Source organism: Erpetoichthys calabaricus, chromosome 2 (assembly GCF_900747795.2).
Source record: "Erpetoichthys calabaricus chromosome 2, fErpCal1.3, whole genome shotgun sequence".
Classification (NCBI taxonomy): domain Eukaryota; kingdom Metazoa; phylum Chordata; class Cladistia; order Polypteriformes; family Polypteridae; genus Erpetoichthys; species Erpetoichthys calabaricus.
Genome location: NC_041395.2, coordinates 32,436,204 through 32,463,888, shown reverse-complemented (window position 1 = coordinate 32,463,888; position 27,685 = coordinate 32,436,204). Strand labels below are relative to the sequence as shown.

General features: G+C 38.5%; 1 protein-coding gene across 3 annotated transcripts in view; it reads right to left on the bottom strand.

Moving 5' to 3' along the window:
• Positions 1–5,929: 5,929 nt before the first annotated feature.
• Positions 5,930–27,685, bottom strand: part of hnrnpc (heterogeneous nuclear ribonucleoprotein C) — a 45,791-nt gene continuing 24,035 nt past the window's right edge. For all 3 annotated transcript variants that reach the window (XM_028793563.2, XM_051923300.1, XM_028793564.2), the window contains 8 exons: positions 27,278–27,446; positions 13,541–13,788; positions 13,097–13,169; positions 12,182–12,229; positions 11,209–11,363; positions 8,312–8,425; positions 8,079–8,221; positions 5,930–6,249 (listed from right to left, as the gene is read on the bottom strand). In XM_028793563.2, coding sequence (XP_028649396.1) covers positions 6,145–6,249; positions 8,079–8,221; positions 8,312–8,425; positions 11,209–11,363; positions 12,182–12,229; positions 13,097–13,169; positions 13,541–13,788; positions 27,278–27,282 — 891 coding nt within the window. In that variant the 5' untranslated portion in view covers positions 27,283–27,446 and the 3' untranslated portion in view covers positions 5,930–6,144. The remainder of the gene's footprint in view (positions 6,250–8,078; positions 8,222–8,311; positions 8,426–11,208; positions 11,364–12,181; positions 12,230–13,096; positions 13,170–13,540; positions 13,789–27,277; positions 27,447–27,685) is intronic.

Sequence of the window (27,685 nt, the reverse complement as noted above, 5' to 3'; positions counted from 1 at the left end):
CACTACTCTGCTGCTAAGTTGTTTCCCTGTCTACAAAAAAATAATCTATGATAAATGAGCACTGCTGCAATCATCGGGTTGAAGGTTCCATTCATCAGATTCAGTGGCACAGTACTGGCTCTGCTATAGAATGGCCAGTAGGGGGAGGCAGCTTGTTGACCGTGGTCTCCACGACTCTGAACAAATCTGAACCCTCATATATGATATCTACTTTTATATTTTGCCTTATAGCTTGTACTATCACTACTGTATGGTTGTATTGTATGACTGAGGTTGCAATGATAGATTGGCCATCTAGATCTGTGAAAAGGATTGCTTGTGTTCTGTTTTGTGTATTGTATTGACCCTTTTTTGACACCTACTGCACACCCAGACTACTTGGAAAGGAGTCATTCTCTGAATTGCCTTTCCCAAGATTTCTTCCATTTTTTTGGGGGGTCTAAGGAGTCAAGGTTGGGGGGCTGTCAAAAAAACAGGGCCTGTTATAGCCCACTGTGGCACTCCTTGGTGTCATTTTGGGCTATACAAGAAATACATTGTTGCTGTTTTCTCTCCTTTGCTGTAACATCCAGGGGGTCAACAGTGTGTCCTATAAGTGAGCCTATCCTTTTAATTAGCTTCTTGATTCGGTGGATCTCTCTTGAAGTGATGTTACTAGTACAGCACACCACAGTGTAGACAATCACACTGGCCATCACAGTTATAGAAGAAGATGTGAAAGATATCACTTCCACATTTTCCTATGGTAAAAGTGCTCTTACATTTCTTAAACAGTTTCTCTGCGTTAGGAGGCCAGTTCAATCTATCAGTAATGTGGACCCCCAAGTACTTGTAGGAGTGACCTACCTCCATATCAACTCCTTGAAAAATGATGGGGCATAGAGGTTCTTTGGTACAGCTAAAGTCAATAACTAGTTACTTGGTTTTGCTGATATTAAGACACACAATTGTCTACGCACCAAGAAAAATTTTTCCGCCCAACTCCTCTGCTCTGTCTTGTCCCCTTTACAAATACACCCCATAACTAGAGAACCCTCAAAGAATTTCTGCAAGTGACATGACCTGCTGCTATATTTATAGTCTGAGGTGTACAGAGCAAAGAGAAAAGGAGACAGGACTGCTCCTGACGGTGTTCTAATGTTGCTCACATCCATATTAGATACACTAACTGAAGAGGACTACATTTAAATCCTGTTTGGCATAAACAGCAACCCCACCTCCTTTTCTGTTCTGTCTATCCTTCCTAAAAATGTGTATCCCTTTATGTTACACTCATCCCCATCTTTGTTATTTAGCCAAATGTCCGTTATTGCTATAATATCATAATTATGCTGTGCTACATACAACTCCCAAGTCACTTCTAGCATTAAGGCAAGCTATTTTTAACGTGTTACTCCTTCTACATTTAAATGTTTGTTTAGAACTGACATTACTATGCATTTTTATTTCTACACCATTGTTTGTTCTTCCATGTATAGATCTAAACCTGGCCTGACTTAAAACTCCCTGCCCCCATTCCCTAGTTTAAACAATCCTCGACTAGCCTACACATACACCTCCCCAATACATTGGTGCTCCTCCAGTTCAGATGTAACCCGTCATGGTGAAACAAGTCCCATCTGTTCCAAAAGGAGTCCCAATGCCCCATAAACCTATACCCTTCTACCCTGCACCAAGATTTGAACCACGCGTTAAGCCTTCTAATCTCCTGAATCTTACCTGGACTGGTGCATGGCACAGGCAGAACTTCAGAGAAGAATACCTTGTCAGTTCTGCTTCTCAGCTTGGCACCTAACTCCTTGAATTTGGATCACAGAACTGACAGATTACCCTTATATATGTCATTTGTTCCAAAATGGACAATGACAACTAGATCCACCCCCGCTCTGGCCAAGAGCCTATCCACCCTTCCAGGGAGGTCTCCCGCCTTATTTAAGTTTTTACGTACATCATGTTGAAAAACAAAACAGGAGTTTTACTGTTGTTTCACCTAAACAGGCTGGGCTCAAAATGTTTTGGCCACCGCCCTGTACATATAGATACATGCATTGTCAAAACCCCTTAAATCCAATTCAGGGTCATATAGGGCCATAAATGCTCCATATAGACAACTAAGACATTGGATCCACAAGACAACAACTAATGCAACATTGTAACCACCTAAAACTTGCAAATTCCAATGTTTTAGAACTTTTTTTTTTTTTTTAATTAGCACCACCCTAATTTCTGAACCTGATAATTGGATTTTACATTTCTTTCAAATTATGAGCTAAAACCCCTTAATACTATGGAACAATATGTTGCATCTTCCCTTTTATTAAAAAGAAAGGTGCTCTAAATCCCCGAAATACTAAAGCAAGTTTAACTCTTTTAGGGCTAATTTTTTTTTTGTTTCTTTTCTCCCAGGGCTGAATATTTTTCCAAAAACTAACATTTTTTAAAAAAGAACACAAAGCAATTGTTTAACATATCAAATCAACAAAAAATATTTCCTTTTGACAAATGTTACTGTCTTGCATGTTGTATGAGCCTGCATACTCTATGATTTCACATACATTTTACACAGCACAGTCTGATCTCGCTCAAAGCAGCCAATTTCAGTCATTGTCACATTGCACTCCTTACAGTATGTGTTGCTTTGGTGCCTATTTTTCAATTGTCTGTTGCTGCACTTTCTAACATATATTGTTAGTGTGTACTGTAGAGAGACAAGTCACCCATTTGCCATCATGCCATGCCACTGCCACCAAGTTTTCTGCCAGCATGAAAACCGTATTGTCACCTCTTTTCATCTTCTGAAACTTTATGAACTTTATGTATGGCATTATAGCCTGGCTCACCCCATGGGATTTGCTTCTGTTTATTACAGAAGTGAATAAAACTTTGCAGCAGCACGTACTTAAGCCACCAGGGGACAAAACACGTTTGGACCAATGCTCCCTGAAGTTATATCACCAATTCTGTCTCATCTCTATTTGTAATGCCACAGCGCGCTTCATCTTGTCTTTCGTTGTGGGTTTCCACTTTGAAAAACGAGAATGCGATGCAAACGCAGCCCGCGATTCAAAAAAAATCTCTGCCTACCTGTTTGTCTCTTCTGACAGTAGCTGAAAAGCAGCATCAGGAGAGTGCAGCCTGAAGTACAGCAGCTGGTGATCTGTCGTGTCCAACAGCAAGCCATGCCGTCTTGTAAACTCCGGTAGCCAGATCGGCTCTCAACGGATCAATGTCTGTGTATTTATCCCATGCGAACCTTGCCGTAGATGCATCGGCTGCGCGAAGGCACGCAACTGGCAGCAGATCCGCTGGCGCGGCATCGGCTGGTGTCTGATCAGCTGATGCCTGCTTCTAACTCTCTTGCTCGATCTCCTGATCACTGCCAATAAAGTCCGATTCTGAAAAATCAAGAGTCCGACTCCGCGATAATGCGCAAATGCGCATAATGCGAGTGTTTTCTTTTCTGCACTTGCTTCGCTGCCTTTTCACATGTCGGTGCCATCTTGCCTGTTTACATTTCGCAACTCACGCACACGCAAGATTTATTTGCCGAGTCAACGAGTCTAGCATTCCTCCAAGCACAGAGGGAATGCCTGTGACGTGACAGTGAGATTTGTCGCCATTAACAGCTGATTGTCGCCCTCTATCCCTGGATGTCGACTTTTGTCGACATCCGCCTTCAACCCCTCCTGTCGACAAAAGTCGACATCCGCCCTAAAAGAGTTAATGCAGAGGTTACAACACATTAGACTCACTAGTTAGGTGTTTGTCTATTCTCCATAAAAGCTATGTGATAAAAGAAATGAAAGATTAGCAAAGATGGTTCACAACATAAATTTCTCGCATTAAAAAAAAAATTTCAAGTGTTGCACTTGGGGAGGTAAACATAAACCCCTGCAATCATACTACTAAGCAGGTACAAGATACTCTACATAAATGGCAGCCTTAAATTTTGTCAACAATACATTATTTGTGATTTAGCAATCGAGTGGATACAAATGCAGGAGAAATGGGTCAGATAAGGAAAAATGCCTTACCATACAAAAGGCTTGTGCTCCCACAAACCCTTCAGCTAACCACAAATCAGGAACTGCACCATGAGATGCTAAATACAGAGCAAGGAAACATTTTATTACACATCTGCAGTAAACTTCCATATCTTGAAGCTTAAAAGTACAACTGTGAAATTATTAAATTCAAAACATAATCTTATCAAAATTACACACAAGGCTTTGCATTTACATGCAAATATGTGAAAACACTTTGAAAACATACAAATCTTAGTGCCAATATACAAATGATTTTACTAGATGCACTCCCCTTAAGGGGTTTAAGTTATGATTGTTTAATTGATACCAGGATAACCTGAGATAAACAAAACAGCCAAAAATCATATGAATTTGAGTAACAAAAAAAAAAATAAAATAAAAAATACACATACACATACTTTTATTGAATGATATCCCTATACTTTCAATCCTGCTAGGGTTTTTTTTCCCCTCTTCATTCATACAATTTCGTTCAACAATATTTTTCTGTCATCACTACAATGCAGACACATTTTGTTGAAAAAGTTTGTGAACCCCTTTGATCTAACAGTAAACTGAATCAGATTTTAAGGTTCTAAAATATTTCACTAAAATCACACACAATAGATGGTACTTTAGAGATGGAGAAAAAGCGAAAAATGAAACCGTGAGATAACAGGCTGTGCTAATGTAGATATTCCTATAGTATGCTCAAAAGTCAAAGTATCAAGGGTTAAATACAGTGTGAATGGTACTGCCTAAAGCATATCATACAAATATTTAAAAAACAAAAATTAATTCCCCCATACACAAACTCTTATTAGTGTTGGTCTATTCTTTTTAACACGATTGTGGTAGGAAATTATATCCACTTTTGAGAATCTTCATTCCCAAAGCTTCAGATAGTGACTAAAGATTTCCAAAGACTGCCACCTTAACCGATTTCATGGTCAGGCAGGTCATGTATAAAGGTTAATCTCCTTAGAAGAGACCCTCAAACAAACCTCCGTATTACAGCAAGGTAAAATGCAATACTGGAGGTAGGTTGTCAGAACCCAGAGGCAGCAGCAACTTCTGTTCAGTCCTCTTATGATCACCAATTTCAGTTTTCAGGGGTCCGTAAAAAGGATGAATCTGAAAAAAATGGTTGCTTATCAGAGGTAAATGCCATGGATTCGAATGAAGCTATTAAGAAAGCGTCCCTCAGTTTAAGCTAATGATCAAAAAACCTTTTACAAGAATATTCTTGTTTATGAATAGAACAGTATGGAATTTTCCAACTAAACAGCATGAGCATGAAGGTAATGAGCAGCTCTGTAGTACTAAGGGCCTTGAAGGTGCAGTGACCCGTAAACTGTACTACCAAATCCAGATAAGAATATCAGAACATCAATCTGTGAACTAAAGCTTAAGCTTTCAACACAATTCAAAACATTTAAGCAGAAGCAGGAACACAATTATCTGCAAGCGAGGGAATGTAGAGGACTCATACCTGGAAAGTCATCACAGCTAAAAGCAAGGGTTCACAAACTTTCTCCAACAGAGGGGTGTATTTAAGACATCAGAGTACAATTGATCATGTTTGGTTTAGGTATAATATCCTCATCCATGATTAACCTTGCTGAAGACTCAATTACATTTCTGGACAAATTTAATATAAGAATAAAAGTCTAAAGAATAAAGCTTAAGGCCACTATACGGCGTGCCTCAGATATGCTTTTTTCTATTTTAAAAGAAAACATTTTTTCAACAGCACAAACTGCCTTTTACATACAGAGTAAGCAATGTCAAATTCATAGAAATATAACTCTAAAACAATGTATAATTTTTCACATTTGACAAAATACTAATTAAGCATAAAAGGCATCATGTTCATAAACAAACCAGGACACACTCAGAGCTAATAGGATATAAAAGAAATGGTTTATTTAAGAGGTATCAAAAATAAAGACACACAAGGAGGAAAATGTGTGGTCAATGTTAAACGGCACACAAACACAAGGAACAGAAGGTGTCCTGATTCCGTTAAATTTCAAGAGAGCAAAAAATAATAATAATAAAACAAAAATAAAAAGGGCAGAAAATAGATCTAATGTCAGTGTGCAATACATCTATACATTTATGAGTCGTCATCCCCATTTGCACTGTCACCATCGTCCTCTCCTTCCTCTGCCTCTCTGTCCTCTTCATTATCCTCATCATCTTCTTGATCATGGCTCTTCACCTTCAAGCACAAATTTGTATTTCTTTGGTTAAAGATGTTCATAATTACAGAAAAAGCCTATATGTACTTTTATTGTAAATAAAAACAAAGGATTACAAAATTTAAAACACAAAGAAAATTCTTATATAATACACATCTATTTACAAAACACAAACAATAAAAAGAACAACACTACTACAACCATGCACATAAACAGGAAAGCACTCTGGATTATGCACAAAGAAGTAGTTCTAAAACTCAAAAAAATGAATAGAAGAAAAGCAAAACTTTAATCTACACCAATTTTATTTACCTTCCACCAAATAAACATCCAGCCTTTGACCGGTTAGCAAGTAAGGTAATATGGTGTAGATAAATGTTGATTTTTCGAATCACAGATAAAGTGTTAATGTAGACTTTCGCCGATTTATGAACCTTGTTCATTAATTGTACAGATCTCTTCATATTTCTGGTCCCCTGGATGTAATATGAAACAGAAATCCTACACCCAATTAACTGAATTGATTTGCCAAACTGTGGTGGGTGTCTGTGATGGCTGGCCACGACCACTACCAGGCCAAGATACCATCAGAATGGAAGGACCAGGCTTGAGGGCCTTGGTGAGGCACTACCTCCACCCCCCAGGACACCAGAGGGCATCCCTCCTGGGTGGCTGTGGCAGGGCATGCCGGGAGCTACAGTTTGGTGAAGCCCTGTTGGGTTCCATGGGGGCTGCCAGCACACCTGGGAGTGATTCCAGGTAATACTGATGAGCCACCTGGAACACCTCCTGGGACCTGAGTAAGTAGAGACGCCTCACTCCATTGAACAGCCAGAGTGGGGAGGAAGAAGACAAAGCCTGCGGAGGAGGGAAGGCAGATGGATTGGCGGCAAGGAAGGGACTCTATATAGATGTGTTCCAGTGCAGATGTTTTGTGCACGTTAATCTGAAAATAAACAGTGTGTTGTATTGAAACTGTGTCCTGCCCGGGTTATGGTGGTTTCACAGCGTCTTATTGATTAATCACTGAAAATCCTACAGTTGTGTAAAATCTAGTTATGCCTATGAACCCAGGCAAGTTAGCAAGTGTTAATAGCAAAGTTTAAAATAAACATACTCTTGTATTTATTAAATTAATAAACATTAAAAGCTATTAACAGAAATGCTTAAATAGTAATTAGAAAATGCAGCCTTTGTTGAACTCTCGGTACCCCTTCTGAAACTTCAGGAGTCTCCCTTGCTAATCATATACAGAAGGCCACTTTCTTCAGGCTGATGTCATCGCTCTCCTCTGGTGTTCTTGGGTTGCCACCTCAAGCTAATGGCAATGGACAATGGAAGCCTTAAACATGTCCCCAACCTTCCCCAAAAAGCTCTTTCAGAGGCAGAAGTTGAAATTTTTCTGAACATGGATTTCCCATAGATATCCCCAGTCCACCCTTACAACTCCACTACCATCTGACACAATTCAACCCCAGGTGGTGAGTTGAGAGCTCTGCCCCTTTCTTCACCCAAGTCCAGAACATATGGCTACAAGTCTGAACACACGACTGTAACATAAATAACAGATCTTTGACCGAAGATGCTATGGTACAAAGTATAAGCCACTTTATCCTTGAACATGGTGTTTCTTATGGACGAAGCACAGAAATCCAATAACAAAACACTGCTTTGGTTTAAATCAGGCAGATCGTTACTACCAATCACACCTCTTCATGTGTTTTTGTAGAGCTGCATCATGATCTGGACAAAACCTCATGGCTTGAAATTGACCACTTAACTATTTTAGTTATGTTACTGCCCAAATTACTACTCTGATCACAACAACAACTTTTTAAAAAACTGTTACCTCTTCATCTTCCAGCAGGTCTCTCTCATCATCAGAATCGCCTACATCCTCTCGATCCATCTTAGTCACCTCATCTTTCTTGGAGCTGCTGCTACTATGCTGCTGAAGAGCATCATCACTTTCAGATTTGCTACATTTTTGCTCTACAAAGTACATACAATAGATGCATTAAAAAATTAAAGAATGAATACTAGAATTGGGTGGAAATTTTCTAAATAATATCTAATACATACCTGACTTTTTACTATGGTCCTTCTCCATTCTTTCAAGACTCTCCAATAAATAATCCACCTTATGTTTGATTTGTGTTAATTCTTTCTTAATGGTCTGCAGGTCATCCATTTTCACTGAGAAATAATGTAACAGTAAAGCAACACATTAGCACTCAACCATGCAGCACGACTCAGGATATGTTTTGCTTCAATTTAAACTTTAAAAAAAATGCATTAATTTTTGCACAACATTAACAAACAAAAATAATTCAACTTTGCTCATTTTCAAAAAGCAGTAATTGGTTATGTATATTATTTTGATTAATTTATCTATCTATCTATGGATCCTCTTAATATGAGCTTTTTTAGCTCTTTTCTCTGTCCTAGATGCCATGATCTTCACAGTAGGCAAACATTTTTGGTTGTGGGTTGAATTGTTAACTCATATTGCATACAGCTGACCATTTATATATATATATATATAAAAAAAAACCTAGCTGTGCCAATAAATGCCAGGAAATCTAGCAAATGTGTTACAGAAACATTAACTTTATAAATAAACACTTCAAAAAATATCACTAATTTTCCCTGGGAAATACAAAAACATAAGGACCAGAGCTGCAAACCACTTTTTTCAGCTTTTTAGTTAGATTACAATAAAATACAGTAGCTTAAATTTTTTTTTTTAAGCTAAAGAGAACTTGAAGGTTAATTTTTTGTATAATTTGTAGAATTAAAAGAGTTGGACCATTTTGAGGCTTCTACGCACCAAGAATTGTCCTCAATTTTACCAAGATGACACAACTAAAGGCACATTTGAAGAAAATGCATGTATTTGGAGATCTTATTCCTAATTCTGTTACATTTCACTTTATTTTTAATTTGGATTTTGTACACTCGTGAACGGGTATAGTCCACTGGAAGTAATCTGCCTATACAAAACTCTGGAGTCTAACTTTAAAATAAGAATGTTAGCTTTCATTTAAAAATCATAAATTGGAATATCAAAAGTCTATCTAGGCCAATTAACATGCAGTGTGAAACGGTGCAACATGTTTCAACACGTGGAAATGCAACACAATGTGGAAAGAAAATCTTTTACACAGGACTTTTTCCTGTTAGCAACTGTGTTTTTTGTATTTAAGGCCAATGTAGAACATGGCAACATTACCTAACTTCTACTGCTGGGACTTCTGTAAAAGCGGAAAGACCAATAAAGAATTGAAATCACATTCGTTAGGACTGCCACTTCTGTCGTGGCCAAAAGTTTTGAGAATGACACAAGTATTGGTTTTAACGGAGTTTGCTGCTTCAGTGTTTTTAGATCTTTTTGTCAGAAGTTTCTATGGTACACTAAAGTATAATTACAAGCATTTCATAAGTTTCAAAGGCTTTTATTGACCAATACATTACGTTTATGCAAAGAGTCAATATTTGCAGTGTTGGCCCTTCTTTTTCAAGACCTCTGCAATTTGCCTTGGCATTCTGTCAATCAACTTCTGGGCCAAATCCTGAATGATGGCAGCCCATTCTTGTGTAATCAATGCTTGGGGTTTGTCAGAATTTGTGGGTTTTTGTTTGTCCACCCGCCTCTTGAAGATTGACCACAAGTTCTCAATGAGATTAATTCTCGGGAGTTTCCTGGCCATGGACCCAAAATCTTGATGTTTTGTACCTCGAGCCACTTACTTAACACCTTTGCGCCTTATGGCACGTGCTCCATCATGCTGAAAAAGGCACTGTTTGTCACCAAACTGTTCTTGGATGGATAGGAGAAGTTGCTCTTGGAGGAGGTTTTGGTCCCATTCTTTATTTATGGCTGTGTTCTTAGGCAAAATTATAAGTGAGCCCACTCCCTTGGCTGAGAGACAACCCCACACATGAATGATCTCAGGATACTTTACTACTGGCATGACACAGGACTGATGGTAGTGCTCACCTTTTCTTCTCCTTACAATCTTTTTTACAGATGCCCCAAACAATCGGAAAGGGGATTCAACAGAGAAAATGACTTTCCCCCAGCAGTCCAATCCCTGTACCTTTTGCAGAATATCAGTCTGTCTCTGATGTTTTTCTTGGAGAGAAATGGCTTCTTTGCTGCCCTTCTTGACACCAGGCCATCCTCCAAATGTTTTCGCCTCACTGTGCGCGCAGATGCACTCACACCTGCCTGCTGCCATTCCTGGGCAAGCTCTGTACTGATGTTGCCCAGATCACCCAGCTGAATCAACTTTAGGAGATGGTTTTGAAGCTTGCTGGACTTTCTTAGATGCCCTGAAGCCTTCTTTACAACAGCAGTGGAAATGTGTTGTTTTTGGATTAAGTTCATTTTCATGGAAAAGGGGGACTTTGCAATTAATTGCAATTCATCTGATCACTCTTCATAACATTCTGGAGTATATGCAAATTGCCATCATAAAAACGGGGGCAGAAAGCTTTGTGGGGATTAATATTTCTGTCATTCTCAGAACCTTTGGACACAACTGTACATTTAAACCATGAAGCAAGTCTTGTACTGTTACTTTGCTTTTTAACATTGCTACATACATTATAAATTGATTTGATATTTCTGCATGACCATTTATTGACAGGTGTATAGGAGAGGAAATATATTAATGTTACATGCCTTCAGTATCTCTTCCTTAGATTTTTCCTAAGTAAAAGCAAGGTAGGAACATGACAACACTCCTGTCCATCAAAAACACCTACAATTCCTACCACCAAATGTTCCTTTTCAAGAAAGTGTCACAGTACATAATAAGAAAGCCACCAAGCATCGGAATCAATTTAAAATTCCAGCCGGCACTTCTACACATCCTAACCACCCATTTAAATTAGAAGTCATTTTACTATTTTTTGCTTCAGAAATTGCATATTTTAATTCGAAAAAGAAGTTTAACATGCTCTGTGATACTTACAGGTACGCGAGGAGCTCCTCTGACTGCCTTTTGATGAGAAGCTGCTTTTGGTGCGGCGTCCACCACTGGTACTGACTCGTGGCCTCTTTGATGGTACTACGGGTCTGGAGAGAGGAGGAGGAGCAGGAGGAACACGTGATGGGTATGAATACATCCTACATAAAAGAGAACAAACAATTGTGTGCACCATAAGAAAACCAGTACTTGCTTATTCATCAAATGAGACAATGCTTTCAGTGATTAAAGGTTTAAAAATAATGTTAAACTAGTAATGTCCAAAATTAATATTAAAAGGCTTTGCCACTGAATTTTGTGAAGTCAGATCATAATTTCTAATTTGCCACCAAATCAAACCTTTTACTTAACATACCTTACTGCCTTTTATTACAACAGCATTCTGAATCTTCCTTTAAAGGAAGAGTTTGTTTTTCAAGTCAAACTTATTTCTTCACAAACATTGTATATATGCATTCACCATGCAAAACTGTGCTCTAAAGAAAAGTGCTTTCTATAAAATTATAAATTCCTTGCACTGGTCACTTTAAACTGGGAGGCTATGGGGCATTGTGCAAAAGCCTGAAGAGTTACTAAACTGTAAAGTGCCTGTGCAGGCAAGATTTTTTTTTTTTTTTTTTAATTTAAAGAAAGTGCTTATCTTTAGAACTTTAAAGATAGACCTCTGAGCCAAAAAGCCAATTAAATAATGAAAACTTCATTTAGATAAAGAACACTGTACCCTCTCTATCCATTTTTTAAAAACTGAAGGTTCATTTTATTTACACATCATTCAATTACTGATGTATGATAATTCTGTAATAACTATAAATGGAATAGATTAGCCAGAGATTTAAACTATTTTTAAAACTGTAAATCTAGCTTTTTGTTTTTTTTTTTCACATAAGCAGATGAATCATTTAAGTAATGTGAACACAAAATAAACAAGCTTAGTTATAAACATCTTGGAATTGCTTACCGATCATAGTAGTCTCGCTGGAAATCATAATCCAGATCATAGGAAGAACTATTAAGTGGGGGAAAAAAAAGACATACACAAAATGATTTAAATTATTAATGATTTAGGCACTAAAGGTACATAAAGAAGAGTTGTACTTTTACATGTACTAAAAAGATCTTCAAATGTGAAATTATAACTAAATAAACAATGCCACATATCCAAGTAAAACTAAGCTGACCACAATCTCCATAACATGATCAGTGACAAGATACTGTTTCACAATTCTTAAATATGATGTCCCAGGACAACTCTTGGAGGTGGGGAAGCTCCCAAAGGTCAGTGTCTTAATGAGAAGGGTAATTCAACTTGTTAATGGGGAACATTTCTTATAATTATAGGTCCAAACATAAAAGTGAAATTTGTGGTCCTGACCTTAAAACTATTTTTTCTATGATAAATGTAATTTTTTCATCTTATCCTCTCAAAGCTGCAGGAATAAGTAGAGTAAACTTGATAGTTTCCTAACAACGACTTGTATATCACAAACTATAACATGTTTTTGATAGCACTTGACATATGCCAGCTCAGAGTGAAATATAAATTATTGGTAAAATTATAAAAGTTTCACCAATACCATATAATCTTGAGCTATACACTTAACTGTTTCTCAACCTGCATGGTCCCATTAATGAAGTTAATGGGGAAGATAATCTACAGTATTAGTGCATTTGGGCTGCTAATTTGTTGCTACTTAAGACTTCTAATTTACACAGAACTAGTAAATTTGCTTTTGGTTTTTCAAAGAAGTTGTGTATCTTTACATATTCAAAAAGATTTGGAAAATTTGCAATACATTTACCAATATAAAAACAGGAAAAAAACTTTGTTAACATACTGTATACTGTCCCAACACAAATTTTTATCCAACCTTACCTGTACATGTCTCCCGCAGAACGCTTGCCAGTCTTCGATCTATGTGGTTTAGGCTCACCTGCCAGATTGATGTCTGAAACATGGAGATTATTCTTTATTTATGTCTTTAATTAAGACACAAAAACAATGTCCATGATATAAATGTGTTAATAACAGTGACACCCAAAAGGAAAACTAAAGGGTTCAACACAGCTAGAAAGTTTCTAGAACGTTTCCAAACGAAGATTATATTTATTACTCAAAATTTTTAATATACTATATTTATTAGACCAGCTTCTCAAAAGCAATGAATACAATAGCTTAAAAACTGAATTCATGTCTCAGCTTTTGGATACAAAGGTTAAGAAAAACATCTTGCCATGCAGAAGCACACATTTCTGTAAACATGAAAGCAAATTTTTAATTTGATCTCTTTACAGGATAGGCACCAAGATAAATACCCACCAAGAACTTGTCCAACAACTACACGTCCATCCTCTCCAGCCACAGCATTGCGTGCCGTCCTCTCATTTTGAAACTGGACAAAGGCAAAACCCTTGTGTACTGAACAACCTACAATTTTTCCATACTTGCTGAAGATAGCCTCTACATCTGCCTTTGTTACAAGAAGTGTGTTGAGGTTACCAATAAACACACGGGAATTCAAAGACCGTGGATCATTCTTGTTGGTCACGTTACTTGCCATTAACGAACTTGCAGAAGCAAAGGGGAAGGGAGGGGAAAAAAATAAACAAACATTAGTGGGTATAAACATTGATATTAATACAAATACTCTCAGTGCTGAATATTATTTTGGTTAAGGAAAACTATAGCAAGAAGAAACAAACACACACACAGGCTATTTTCTAAGGCTATTAACCCTTTAACCGCCAACTCCCTAGATATTCCCCACGCCAGGCGAAATCTGAACAATTTTCGTTTTTTTACTTTTTTACATTTATTCAAGCAGTATTGACCACTAAATGTTGTGCAAGTTCTAGAAATGGGCAAACACATAATAAAACACAAAATGTACCTTTTCTCAGGCTTCTGGATTTATTGTCTACTACAAAACGGAACAGTCAAAAGTAATTCAAAAGTCAAAAGTAGTTCAGTCAATCATAGTTTCATTCCCAGTATTTGAGTTTGCTGTGCCACAGGCCAAAGCAGGGAACTGCACAAAGTCCTGGATTGCTGGGACACTTTGAGCAGAAGGTCTTGACGTCTCTACGCTGACCCTTCTTTGAACAGACACGACAGCGTGCCTGTGGCTTGGTCCAAGTTGGTGTTGGTTCGAGTTTGTCCGGAAAGTGACGTTCTGTGAGCCTCACCACTGCCTCTACTCTATCTGCATGTTGTTCCTCACCAGAGAAAATGAAGGCTGCAATGACGTCATGTTCAAACTGCAGAAATGTTTTTGTGCCTCCATTTTTCTGGTACAAAATGTGAGCATTCAGCATTGCCATTTGGAGCAGATGAACTGATAACTTTTTATACCACTTCATAGTTTTTCTTGCAGCCGAATAGGGTTCCAATATTTGGTCCTGCTTGTCAACAGCACCCATGTTGCTGTTATATTCAATGATGCATTGAGGCTTGTAACGGACATCAGTAGGTGATGGGCGTCCTCTTCTGCGGGGAGCCTCCTGCACAGACTCATTGTGCTGAGTTGTTAGCATGTGAACATCTTTTTTGTCTCGAAATTTCAGGCACAGCAATGGGCCACTGCGGTATGCAATGTGCTGACCCGGTGCTGGCGCTGAATTGCGAACTTCTGGAGGGACCCTGTTAGAACGAATTGTGCCACATGCTGTAGTTTTACGGTGATGAAGGTAATGGAACAGCCTACAACTGGAGTACCAGTTATCCATCCAAATGGTGTACCCATTGTCCAATAGTGTTAGGGCAAGGTACACAACAATTTTTTCTGAAAGTCCAAAGTCCTTACATTCATCTGGCAACACTGCTGAAATACTACTAATAGGATCCTCTTTGCCAGTGTATACACGAAATCTATAAATGTAACCTGAATTCTCAGCTAAGCAAAACATCTTGATACCAAACCATGCCCTTTTCAATGGTAGATACTGTCGAAACTGTAAGCGGCCCTTCCACAACAATAAACTTTCATCAACTGCAACTGACGGTCCTGGCATGTAGGGCAACTGAAATGCTTCAAATAAATGATCAATCAAAGGACGTAGCTTGAACAAGCGGTCGCGGTTTGGATCTTTCTTATCTGGCTCATTTCTGTTGTCATTCAAATGAAAGAATTTCAGCAGCAAAGAGAATCAGTTACGTGTCATGATAGCTGCAAAAATAGGTGTTGCATACATAGGATCTGTAGACCAGTACATCTCAATATCTGGTTTTCTGATTATTCCCATCAACATCAAAATCCCAATGAATTTTTTCATTTCGTTTTCATCAGTGTCAACCCAAGCACGAACACGGGAATGTGGAGGTAAATTGGGATTTTTCTCAATAAACTGTGCTGCATACAGATTTGTCTGATGAACAAAATGTCTGATCAAATCAGGTGACACAAACAGCTCATAAAACTGCTCAGCAGTGTAATTGTTTACATCAACAGTAATGCCACACGTTGCCTCAAACGGATACAGAAAAGGTAGTTCACCTTGGACAGCAGTCCAGTTGAGGTGCTGGGGATACACCCACTCATCGCCATCATCCGATGCGTCTTCATTCACAGTATCATGCAGCACAAGTTGCTGCTCATCATTGTCGCTAAAATCTTCTTCAGAACTGCTACAATCATGATCAGAATTGTCCAAAATCGCCTGCAAAGCCTCACTTGAAGTCAGTTTATGTTTCGCCATATTCACAGCTGTCACATGCGAATCACGTCACATGACCGGCCAAAACAACCACAGACTTGTCGAAATACAATGTAGTAATAATACCCACGCCAAACCGTCAGTTATACTACTTGCCAGGCATTCATATAACCACAGGCAAATGTGCCGGATAATTCCGGCAGTATGGCGTTAGCAATAAAACAACGATGCCGGATATATCCGGCAGAGGGCGGTTAAGGGGTTAATAATAAGTACATTCGTGACTTTGCATGAATTTAAAGGGCTGCATTGACAAATCAGTGTATCCACAAAAAATTAAAATACACATAGCCACTATTAATAAGGTCTGCATCATTAAGCAGATCTTTTCACTATTTTCCATGCTAAGCTGAAAACATTCTGAAATGTACTAAAAGACTAGGGATTTACACAAAGAACATTTATTTAATAAATATGACAAAGGAAGCCTAAAATATCATTTTCATCATTAAATTCAGGACTAAAACCAAATACCTTTAAGTATTTATTGCAGACCTTACTTTAAGCACACATTCGGAGGCTTTCATGGAAAAACCAAGCACAGCATCAAAATGTGGCATGCAAATAAAGTCATTCTGGTATAATCAGACATATTATTTGATATTGTATATTATACTGTTCTGATCTTAAAACAGGACATCACATGTGCTAAGACATCCTGACTAGGGTTGTCAAAAGTATTAAAATATCTATAGGTATCGATTGTGGCTCTTTAAAAATCGTTTCAAAACTCATTTTTCATGGTATCAATTCTACAGTCTACCTCTGTGACTGCACTTCCAGTTCGCTTTTGACAATTGAGCCTCATAAGCTACCAATGGGTATGTCTACAGTTGCAGACTCCTTTTGACCCACTCACAGGTTTTATTAAGTTGGAAACTTCAGCAGAGTCTGTGTCTTGACTGCCACACGCAACTAACAAAGTGGCAAGCCAGGGTGGTGTCTAAAATAAACTACAAGATACATGCAAGTCTGAATGCAAGATTTACTACCACAAAATACTAGCGAAAAGGGTTGACACACCCTATTTAACTTAATATTTGAAGGACCAAAACGCAAGTCAATACAGAAAATTGAGTCGTATCCTATTTCTTAATTATGGAAAATTTAATCATAAGCTTGTAACCTGTTGTGTTTGAAATAGGTATGTAAAGTTTGTAGTTCCCCCCCCCCCCCAGCTTAAAACTTTCTGTAGTCAGATAAACATTAGTGCATTAAGACAGAGGTGTGCTATTATTATCACATGTGGGCCAGTTTTATTTGGCACTGTTAATAATAATAATTCATTGCATTTATATAGCGCTTTTCTCAGTACTCAAACCGCTATCCACACAGGGAGGAACCGGGAAGCGAACCCACAATCTTCCACAGTCTCCTTACTGCAAAGCAGCAGTACTACCACTGCGCCACCTGTGAGGACATCATTCACTAAGGGCTCTATCTCACCCTTCTATCTTGAAGTCACTGACATGAAATGTGCTATCATAGCATGTTACTTTAGTTTGTTTCATTTAAGTGTTTTAATTAGATTTTATCACATGTACTATATATGTAAGGCACTATAACTGTTCAGTGCTAAACTGCATGAACAGTGGAGCTACTCCTCTGTGTGCTAACATACTGCTTCTTACAGTAGAAATTAAGTTGGGGGGGGGAATCATAACTAAAGTGATAGTTGGACTTTTTGGATGGGCTCCTTGTGAATGCAGCAGCCTAGTGCAGTTCAGTCCAATTGAACCGTATCACAAAAACGTACTGCTCAGCACAGCAATGACAGTGATTTGATTTTTTTTTTTTTCCTTTTTTTAAAAAAAATTGACGGCTCTGCTTTGTTGCAGTTTCCTCATACTGGTGGAAAAACTAGCTGTTGACTGTATTTAGATTTGCTTACTGTGTATTGCTTATGCAACTTTACTTTTCACTTTTACAAAAGATTGCACTACTTTTAAGTACTTCGATATAATGAGTGAAATATCCATTTGTTTTAACAATGTAAAAATTAGAATGCATACAGAATTGAAATTTATTTAAATACATTTTTATTGAGTTATATACTGTATTGGGCATCAAAACTGTATTGAACTTCAATACTTTTCTTAGTTATTGTATGTATCAAAGTTTGAAATTTTGGTGTCATGACAACCCTAGTCCTGACAGTCTTAAAGCTAAAACTAGACACATTTATTACTATTTAAGTCAGTTACAAAAGTTCAAGTGAACAAAACAAATGGCATACTTTTTAAAAAATGACAGCAACAGGAAACATTCAAAACAAAGAGGACCCTGTTGAACAAATACCTTCACCATTAGGTGTTTCACTTGTGTCCAACAAATGTATCATTTTAAGTGTTTGATAGTTTAACATTAAAATATTTTACATGGATGGGCAGATGGACTATACACTGCATGTCCAAAGTTACCACGGAAATTCAGTTTACTGAGGGAAGGGTGGTTAGGGTCGAGAAGTATTTGGGAGTACAGCTGTGATCAAAAAGTGATTTGTGGACATTAGTAACAACTCGCTTTATAAAAAAAAAAAAAAAAAAAGTTGTACAGTATTTCACTTGTAATATTTAAAGCAAGAGTTTCTTGCAAATATACATACTGTATGTTCTATTGTGCTAAAATGGGTCATGTAATTAAAGAAATAACAAAATGTTTTATTGTAATATTCATCTTTGTATTGTACAAAACTCTGCAATTGTACATTGATGTAAACTAGGCCTGAAGAACATGATTATCAATAGACATTTAAAGTTAAGTCAAAAAATGTAAAATGATAGCAAAAGGTATTTAGATAAAAAAAAATCCAGTACAAAACAAAGTTGGAAAAATACTCTTAAAAATAACCCACAAATAACTTATCTGTTAATTGTTTATTATTGCTGCTAGGAGTGGAGTGGGATTGCTCTGAAAAGCATTCAAACAAGCAAGATTTGGAGAACTGACAATTTGGTTTCAGAGGGATTTAAAACACTTCACTGATGCACTCATTCATGTTCCTATGCCAGGGGTCAGCAACCTTTTTAAAGGAAAGAGCCATTTAATCCTAAATGTTTGACCCAACATTTACAAAGAGACGCAATGGGTAGAGAAGGTTTAAGATACGATTTTAATGTGATATGGGTATACATGCATTTAAAACAAAAATGTCAAGTACTTATAGGAAATAAAGAATAACAATTTAATGAGACTTCTGACACTGCATTTAAACAGAGTTGTTTCATGTTTGGTGAGTAGTTGAAAGTCTTCAATTTTAAACATGATTCCAAGCTTACATCATTAAGCCGACTTCTTAACTTGCCTTTACTATTATTAATGTTGGAGAACGTCTGTTCACAAGAATAAGTGGATCCAAAAATCACCAAAATTCCCAACACTCCTATTTTGAGTTGACAACAGTCTGGAAGGCTGTTCCACGTTTCGAAAATTAGTTGGTCCTCCTTTCAACTGTTGGAAAATTCTATCCATTTGTAATTCATGGCTAAAGTCACGTTTTTTCCCAGGTTTTCTAGTAAAGATGTAAATTTTGAAGTCCATAAATCTATGCTTTTCAAGTCTGTTCATTGTAGTTCAAACTGAGCTCTATCAAATGCTGGAAACGGCAAAAAATTTATTCGACTGGCATTTGCCAAAAGTGGTTTTGTCAAGAACAAAAGAGTAGACTTTTCATCTCTGAAATCTTTGAAGCGACCTGTAAATGAATCATGCATTTTTGTAAGTTACTAGAAAGAACTTGCTATCAATGACACTTCCCGTAGTTTCCAGATGGATTTTTAAAAGTTTCTCAAATTGAAACAGATTTCCCTTATTTTATCAATCATTAATGTGTGCTCCTTCTGTAGCGATAAGACCAATTTATTGATGTCAATTTCCCTTATTCTTCTTCTTCCGGCTGCTCCTGTTAGGGGTTGCCACAGCAGATCATCTTCCATTTTGTCCTGTCCTTTGTATCTTGTTCTGTTACACCCACCACCTGCATGTCCTCTCTCATCACATCCATAAACCTTCTCTTAGGCCTTCCTCTTTTCTGGCAGCTCTATCCTTAACATATTTTTCCCAATATACCCAGCATCTCTCCTCTGCACATATCCAAACCAGTGCAATCTCACCTCTCTGACTGTCTTCCAGCCGTCCAACTCAGATGACCCTCTAATGTCCTCATTTCTAATCCTGTCCATCCATCACACCCAGTGCAAATCTTAGCATCTTTAACTCTGCCACCTCCAGCTCCGTCTCCTGCTTTCTGGTCAGTGCCACCGTCTCCAACCCATATAACATAGCTGGTCTCACTACCATCCTGTAGACCTTCCCTTTCACTCTTGTTGATACCAGTCTGTCACAAATCACTCCTGACACTCTTCTCCACCCATTCCACCATGCCTGCACTCTCTTTTTCACCTCTCTTCCACAATCCGTTACTCTGAATTGTTGATTCCAAGTATTTAAACTCATCCACCTTCGCCAACTCTACTCCTTGCATCCTCACCATTCCACTGACCTCCCTCTCATTCACACACATGTATTCAGTATTGTTCTTATTGACTTTCATTCCTCTTCTCTCTAGAGCAAACCTCCAACTCTCCAGGGTCTCCTCAACCTGCTCCCTACTCTTGCTACAGATCACAATGTCATCAGCAAACATCGCAGTTCACGGGGACTCCTGTCTAATCTCGTCTGTCAACCCGTTCATCACCACTGCAAATAAAGGGTCTCAGAGCCAATCCCTGATGTAATCCCACCTCCACGTTATATGCATCTGTAACTACTACTGCAGTTCTCACCAGTCACATATCCCTCGTACATATCCTTTACAACTCTTACGTACTTCTCTGCCACTCCCGACTTCCTCATACAATACCACAACCCCTCTTGAGGCACCCTGTCATATGCTTTCTCCAGGTCCACAAAGACGCAATGCAACTCCTTCTGGCCTTTCTCTATACTTCTCCATCAACACCCTCAGAGCAAACATTGGATCTGTGGTGCTCTTTCTTAGCATGAAACCATACTGCTAATCACTAATCATCACCTCACTTCTTAACCTAGCTTCCACTACTTTTTCCCATAACTTCATGCTGTGGCTCATCAATTTTATCCCCCTGTAGTTACTACAGCTCTGCACATCCCCCTTATTCTTAAAATTTGGTACCAGTACACTGCTTCTCCCCTCCTCAGGTATCCTCTCACTTTCCAAGATTCCTTTAAACAATCTGGTTAAAAACTCCACTGCCATCTCTCCTAAACACCTCCATGCTTCCATGGGTATGTCCTCTGGACCAACGGGCTTTCCCATTCTTTATCCTCTTCATAACTGTCCTTACTTCCTCCTTGCTAATCCGTTGCACTACCTGATTCACTATCTACACATCATCCAATCTTCTCTCCCTTTCTCTGTATTTATCAGCCTCTCAAAGTACTCTTTCCATCTGCTCAACACACCCTCCTCACTTGAGAGTATGTTTCCATCTTTATCCTTTATCACCCTAACCTGCTACACATCTTTCCCAGCTCGGTCCATCTGTCTAGCCAATAGTGTCCAGCCTCTCATACAATTCATCATACTTTTTTTTTTTTTTTTAGCCTTCACCTTGTGCCTTATCTCCTTGTATTCTTGTCTACTTTCTGCAGTCGTAAATTCCAAAATTGCTGCAACGATATCTTCACCTCGAGTTTGTCCTTCAAGAGGTATCAAAGCCAGAAATTCTTCATGGAGACCTTTACTGAAAACATACCGAAGGCTAATTTGTGCAATTTCCTTTATGTCATGACTCGTCACACATGCCAAAGACAATACATATGCCGATTTTACATCATTAATCTGCAGATCCATCACATTCTTACACATCTTAAGGATTCTGTCATGAACAGCATTTTTCAAATAGTGGAGTATGTTTAATTTTTGAATAACATCTTTATTTTTGAAGTTAGATTACAGATGTTTGGCCAAATTTAAAAAGCACGTTTTTTTTTTTTTTACACCATAATGAAAGAAAATAAAGGATTTCTATGCTTTGCAATCTAATGAAACAGCAAAACTTGATTGTTGCCTATTTTGCTTCAATTCTGTCAACGCTTTTTCTTTCTTCAAATGTATTTGTTTTTTTTTGCAAATTATGTCACACTTTTGTTAAAAAGCAACGTTCAAAATTAGATTTTTTAGTTACTGAATAACATTTCATTGCAAATTAGACGTTAGAACACCCATAGAGTTTTGTGTCTCAGTTTTAAAACACTCGGACATGTAACAGCGCAAAGGTGACTATTATACAACATTGCTCAGTTCTGTATTATCAAATTATATGTTAAGATATAAAAATGGGAATGCCACATGTGGCTTGAGAGCCGCAGGTTGCCAATCCCTGTCCTATGCCATTTATCTAGTTTGGGGGAGGTAAGCCAGTGCCCACCCTGGCAGCAGGGTAGGAACAAATCCTTTACATGACCCATGCTTGCAAGATTTTCTCTTCACAGTAGAAACTGAAGCTTGCTTTTTTCAAACCACTGTTAAGCTGTACTTGAAGCTGCTATGCAGTGAGGAGGCTATCACGCAAGCTGGTGACCTAAAAAAACTTGTCTTCCGATTGGGTTGTGACTTTGGGTTTGCCAGGTCACTTCCTATCAGAGTTTCTTCCAGTTTCCAATTGCCTCTCCGTTGTGTTTCTCTAAATAAAAGGTCTACTCTTCTATGGGTAATAATGCTCTATCCCATTTTATCTGTTAATTGCCATATTATTTCCATTATTCCTGGAATACTGTTCAAGTAGTACTTCAGAGGGTGCAGTAACAATCTGTTCCAACTCTGCTTTAAGACAGACAGAGGGTTTAAAAGTAATCAATTAAGTTAGGACACCTGTGCAAACTATTTGCTTCAACTTGCAAGGCTTAATTTACTTTAATTGCTGCAGCACATCTGTAGGTTGTAACCTAACAGGTGTTCCCTGAAGAAGGCCCAGTTGTAAATTTCTGATATTTCCCCTTTTTTTCCACTTTTTCTAACCTAAACTTTAAATTTAAACCTCTGGCAGTTTTCTGTTTACACTTTCACCAATTTAGGTCATTCATTGTGTTTGAAAACCTTTGACTAGTAGTATACTACCAGAAGCAGTCAAACCACAAATAATGATGACTAGCCAACCCGCGGCGTACCATACGCCACATAATTATGTATTGATGGGTGAACACTTCCTGAACGACACAGTTGTCCAAACAGAAGTGAAAACAAAATCGAGCCCGGTGCATTCTTTAACTGCCTTCTCTGCCTTGTAGCACAATGGTAGTGTTGCTGCTTTGCAGTAAGGAGACTGTGGAAGATTTTGGGTTCGCTTCCCGGTTCCTCCCTGTGTGGATAGCGCTTTGAATACTGAAAACACCGGTATATCAATGTAATTAAGTATTATTATTCTTATTTGTCCAGCGCTCGCTCTCTCTCGTGTGTGTGTGTGTCGCTCGCTGCACGTGTTCCTGCAGGCATACCAGTAAGTGAATGAAAAGATGGAACTCTGGAGACAGCAACATACAACTGTCCGTGACTGAACACTGGTTTTGGCAGATACATGCATATCTTTTTGAAAGTTTGGCCCTGTGCCTTATTAATTGTCATCGCAAAGGCAAATCTAACAGGAAATTGTCTTTGTGTTAAAGTAAAAGGCAAATTATCTGCGACAAACAAACTGTTTTACACGCTGCATACCAACCCACGGCGTAGTATACGCCGCATAATCACACCGCTTTTTAAATGTTTTTTAAGCAGAGGGAAAAAAATTTACATTTGCAAAATCCGTAACGCTGCTTTCAGTAAGTACAATGCACACGCGTTTAATTTGTCGGCCACTTTTTGCCAGCCGTCTTTTCAGGTTTGGGCTGCTTTTGCAGTGTTACCGCTTGTGCATATTAAATCTTGAAATCCTTCAAGTAACTAACTAACACCCACCCACCCAGCTTGTGTGAAAAAAATGCGCCTGTTCTTTCATCATTTTGTTGCAGCCTATCAAAGACTTGCTGCCCCCAACTCCTCACCTGAGTCACTGTCGTCTGTGCACCTCTGAGCCACGTTGTCCTTTCATTGTTCTTTGCGGTTCCGGCTGCTTTTCTATATGTAATCCACCAAGTCACCCGACCATGGTAGTGGAGGGGTGCGTACACAGGGCAGGGACGTATTCAGAGGGAGCGTATGACCCGCACTCACTGGGTATTCCTCATTCGTGGGGAACAATTGCAAGCCGGCTTACCCACGCCTGTCGGGGCCAGGTAGACACACATTGATCCATTCAGTGTAGCGCGCGTGCAGTACCAGACATCACATACCTGTTAATGCTCAATCTCACGTGGCTGAAAGCCACTTGTCCCTCTAAGAAGTTGGACGCCTACCGCTTGGCGATCGCATAACTATTAAGCAGGATTGAGTCTCATTCGTTTTCTGAATTAACCAGACTAATCGCTCCACCAACTAATTACGGACATGCAACACCACTCACAGAATCGAGAAAGAGCTATCAATCTGTCAATCCTCTCCGTGTCCGGGAAGGGTGAGGTTTCCTGTGTTGAGTCAAATTAAGCAAGATTTGTGTGTGGCGAGTTGTTGTGTTCTAGCACATGAGCAGGCACTGTGAATGCCTTGATAGCGTGGGTGGACGCTTGCCGGGAAATAATGAGTATCTATATCTTCTTAGATATAGACAGCGTCTGATAGTTGTGATGGTTTTACACTCCAGTACATTGCGGTGAACGCTGGTAACAGTCAGGCGGGCAGGCATATTAGAGTTGGTGGGTGTGTCTCTCTAGTGGTTCAAGTTCTTGGGCGGTGCTCTGTCGTTTGTATCCCACGGTCGGACGACTTGGTGGATTATATATGGAAATGCAGCTGAAACCGAAAAGAATAATGAAAAGTCAGCATGTGTACTGTAGCAGAGACGAAAGTGAGTTGTTCCGTTCGGGCACATGAGCAGGCACCGTGAATGCCTTGAGAGCATGGGTAGACGCGTGCTCGAGTTGGTGGGCATGAGTTGGTGGGCTGGGCTTTGTGCATGCTTTCATGGGTGTCTTGCTTGCTCTGGCGGCGGCTTAGTGAATTATATATATCGATACACAGCCTCTTCTTAGATGGTCCTGCCGCGTCCACCCTCGTTCTCGAAGCATACACACCGCCTGGTCATGGGTGGGGAAATGTCTTCCGTGTTTCTGCAGGACCATCTAAGAAGACGCATGTTTGTCGCAGATGCGAATTGCTGTATGTAGCGTGTAAAACAGTTTGCGATGGTGCACGCGGTCGTGTGTTGTAACCGAAAAGTCAACGTGGCTCAGAGATCCATGTGTACTCTTGCACAGATGAACATAAATGACGGCGTTTTTTCCGAGGCGTCGCGTCCCAGTTGGTGGGCGTGGCTCTGCGAGTTGTCATCGTATCCAATGGTCTTAAGAGTTGTTGGGCGTGGCTCCTTCCTGCATGCGCCATGGGTGTCTTACTTTTCGGCGGCTTAGTGAATCCACGCCCCTTCCTGCGTGCTTTCATGGGTGTCTTGCTTATGCTGCGTGCTTTCATGGGTGTCTTGCTTGCTCTGGCGGCGGCTTAGTGAATTATATATATATATATATATATATATATAGATTCTAAGCTTCTTTTGTGAGCTTCTGAGATAGACACTGGCTCACTGTGATTCCAAAATTGATAAACAGTTTAGAAAATGACTGAATACAAACAGTAAGTCAAAGCAAAAGAGCTGGATTTTGTATGTTTAAAATGTGAACTGAAAAAGGGGTTTCCAGACCTTAAATGCACATCACTCATCTCATTGCTCATTAAATGAAAATTATAACATGGTTCACAGATCACTATTTTAGACCCCATGTCAAAAGAAACGAAGACAGCAATTGGGGCGGCTGGAAGGGAATAAGCTGTTAATGAAAATATTAGCATGCATTTCTTCAACAACAACAAAAAACTTAAGGGAAAAAAAACAAACAAAAAAAAAAAAAAAAACACACACATTTAGAGTACTGGAGAAAAATGCAATATGTTATGAGGCTGGAATTTAACACAAAGAAACGTATTAACCATGGCAGAAGATGAGCATCTACTGCCATTTTTTAGATAAAATTACTTCAGGATTTATTCAATGTGAGCTATTTACTACCAATTCATGTGAAATTAGTTATTACATACAGTATGTTAAGTATGCTGACACTATATTTGTTGAGTACCCCTCAATGCAAAATAAAACATCACTTTAACAGTAAAGATTAAACATATTTCTAAGGGAACATTTTGGACTTCTCTAATTTGAAACAGTCAGAATATTTAGTTAACCTATTTACGTAACAATAATGATTGTTACTAGGGTTATGCACATTGAATGCCATTTTTGACAAAAATACTTCAATTATACATAATATTTTCACATGCAGCAACTTAATTATTGCAGTGTTTAAGTCACTTGAGAAAAGACAAAATTATTCTTCCCTTTTCAAAATACACTGGGTTTTGTTTAGCTTCCTGGAGGCAGTGGAAAAAACAAAAATCAAAATATCCAGATTACAGGTGAATTCCAACCATGCACAGTTGGCCAGTCATTTTTAATCAGACTGGTAAAAGAATAAAACAGTATGAAGAAAACCACACACATCAGCTCCATTTCATCCACACATTTTCCAAAGGAATTGCAGTGCAAGGAAGAGGGTGAATTATCAAATAAATTGCAGACATCCCCTTTGAATTCCACATTTAAAATTAACAAGAAAAAACAAATATTGATGGGAGCCCTCTGGCACACTGTACTGTGTCTGAAAAATGTTGCTGGTGTGTTCACCACTTGGCAGTTAGAGGCTATGTGCTTCCTGTTTTTGGTAGCCTACGTTATCACAAAATGTTGATATCCACTTCACTAATGCTTCACATGGAGAATCAGTTACACAAATTTCACTGTCAGAAAAACCTGGAAGACATCGACACCTTATCTATTTTCTATAAAGACTGCTCGATTCTGAAGAATTGGTACCAGAAAAAATGAGTTCTTTTAAGGGTCTGTATTTTATAAATCATGGCTTCCTGTTACCATTTGACAAACTTCTAAATTCAAAACAACTGAAAACTTGTGATTACAAAACTTTATCATTAAAAGGTTTTACTTTCAACCACTATTCATTATGCAAAAGAAAAATAGCACTGCTGGTCAGCATATATCATAGACTTAGATACCTGCAAAGTTAACATGTAAAAAAATTTTGATCTAGAACATCGCTCGCACTGCTCTGCTTAAATTAAATCATTATGTATATGCATATGAATATGACAATAAACAATAATTTGTTGAATGGAATGCTTAACAAGCAGTGAAATTTCACTCACTCCATTTAATCTTTTTATCTTTGGTCTTCTCAGTGTTGTATATGGGAGATGAAGAAGATGAGCTTCGGTCTCAGACGTTTGCGATAAGTAATGGACAGGGCTTTCCTCAGTCTGCTGGATTACAGATCCCAGCAGCTACTTTCCAGAAGTCCACACTTGCAGAGCATAACTGAGGTAATACAGAAGATAAACCTCAGGATTTTAATTTTTTTCATTTGTCTAAACTAAAAAAGTAACATATGTAAAGTGCAAACTCCTAAGTGACACATTAGAGCAAAAACCAAGCTAGAAAAACCATTTGCCAAATTTTCTCAAACATGGAAACAGTTTTTGGAATACGAAGTATAAAAATAAAATTAAATAAATAAGGAAATTGGGCTGATATACTTTCAATAAAGGGAACATGCT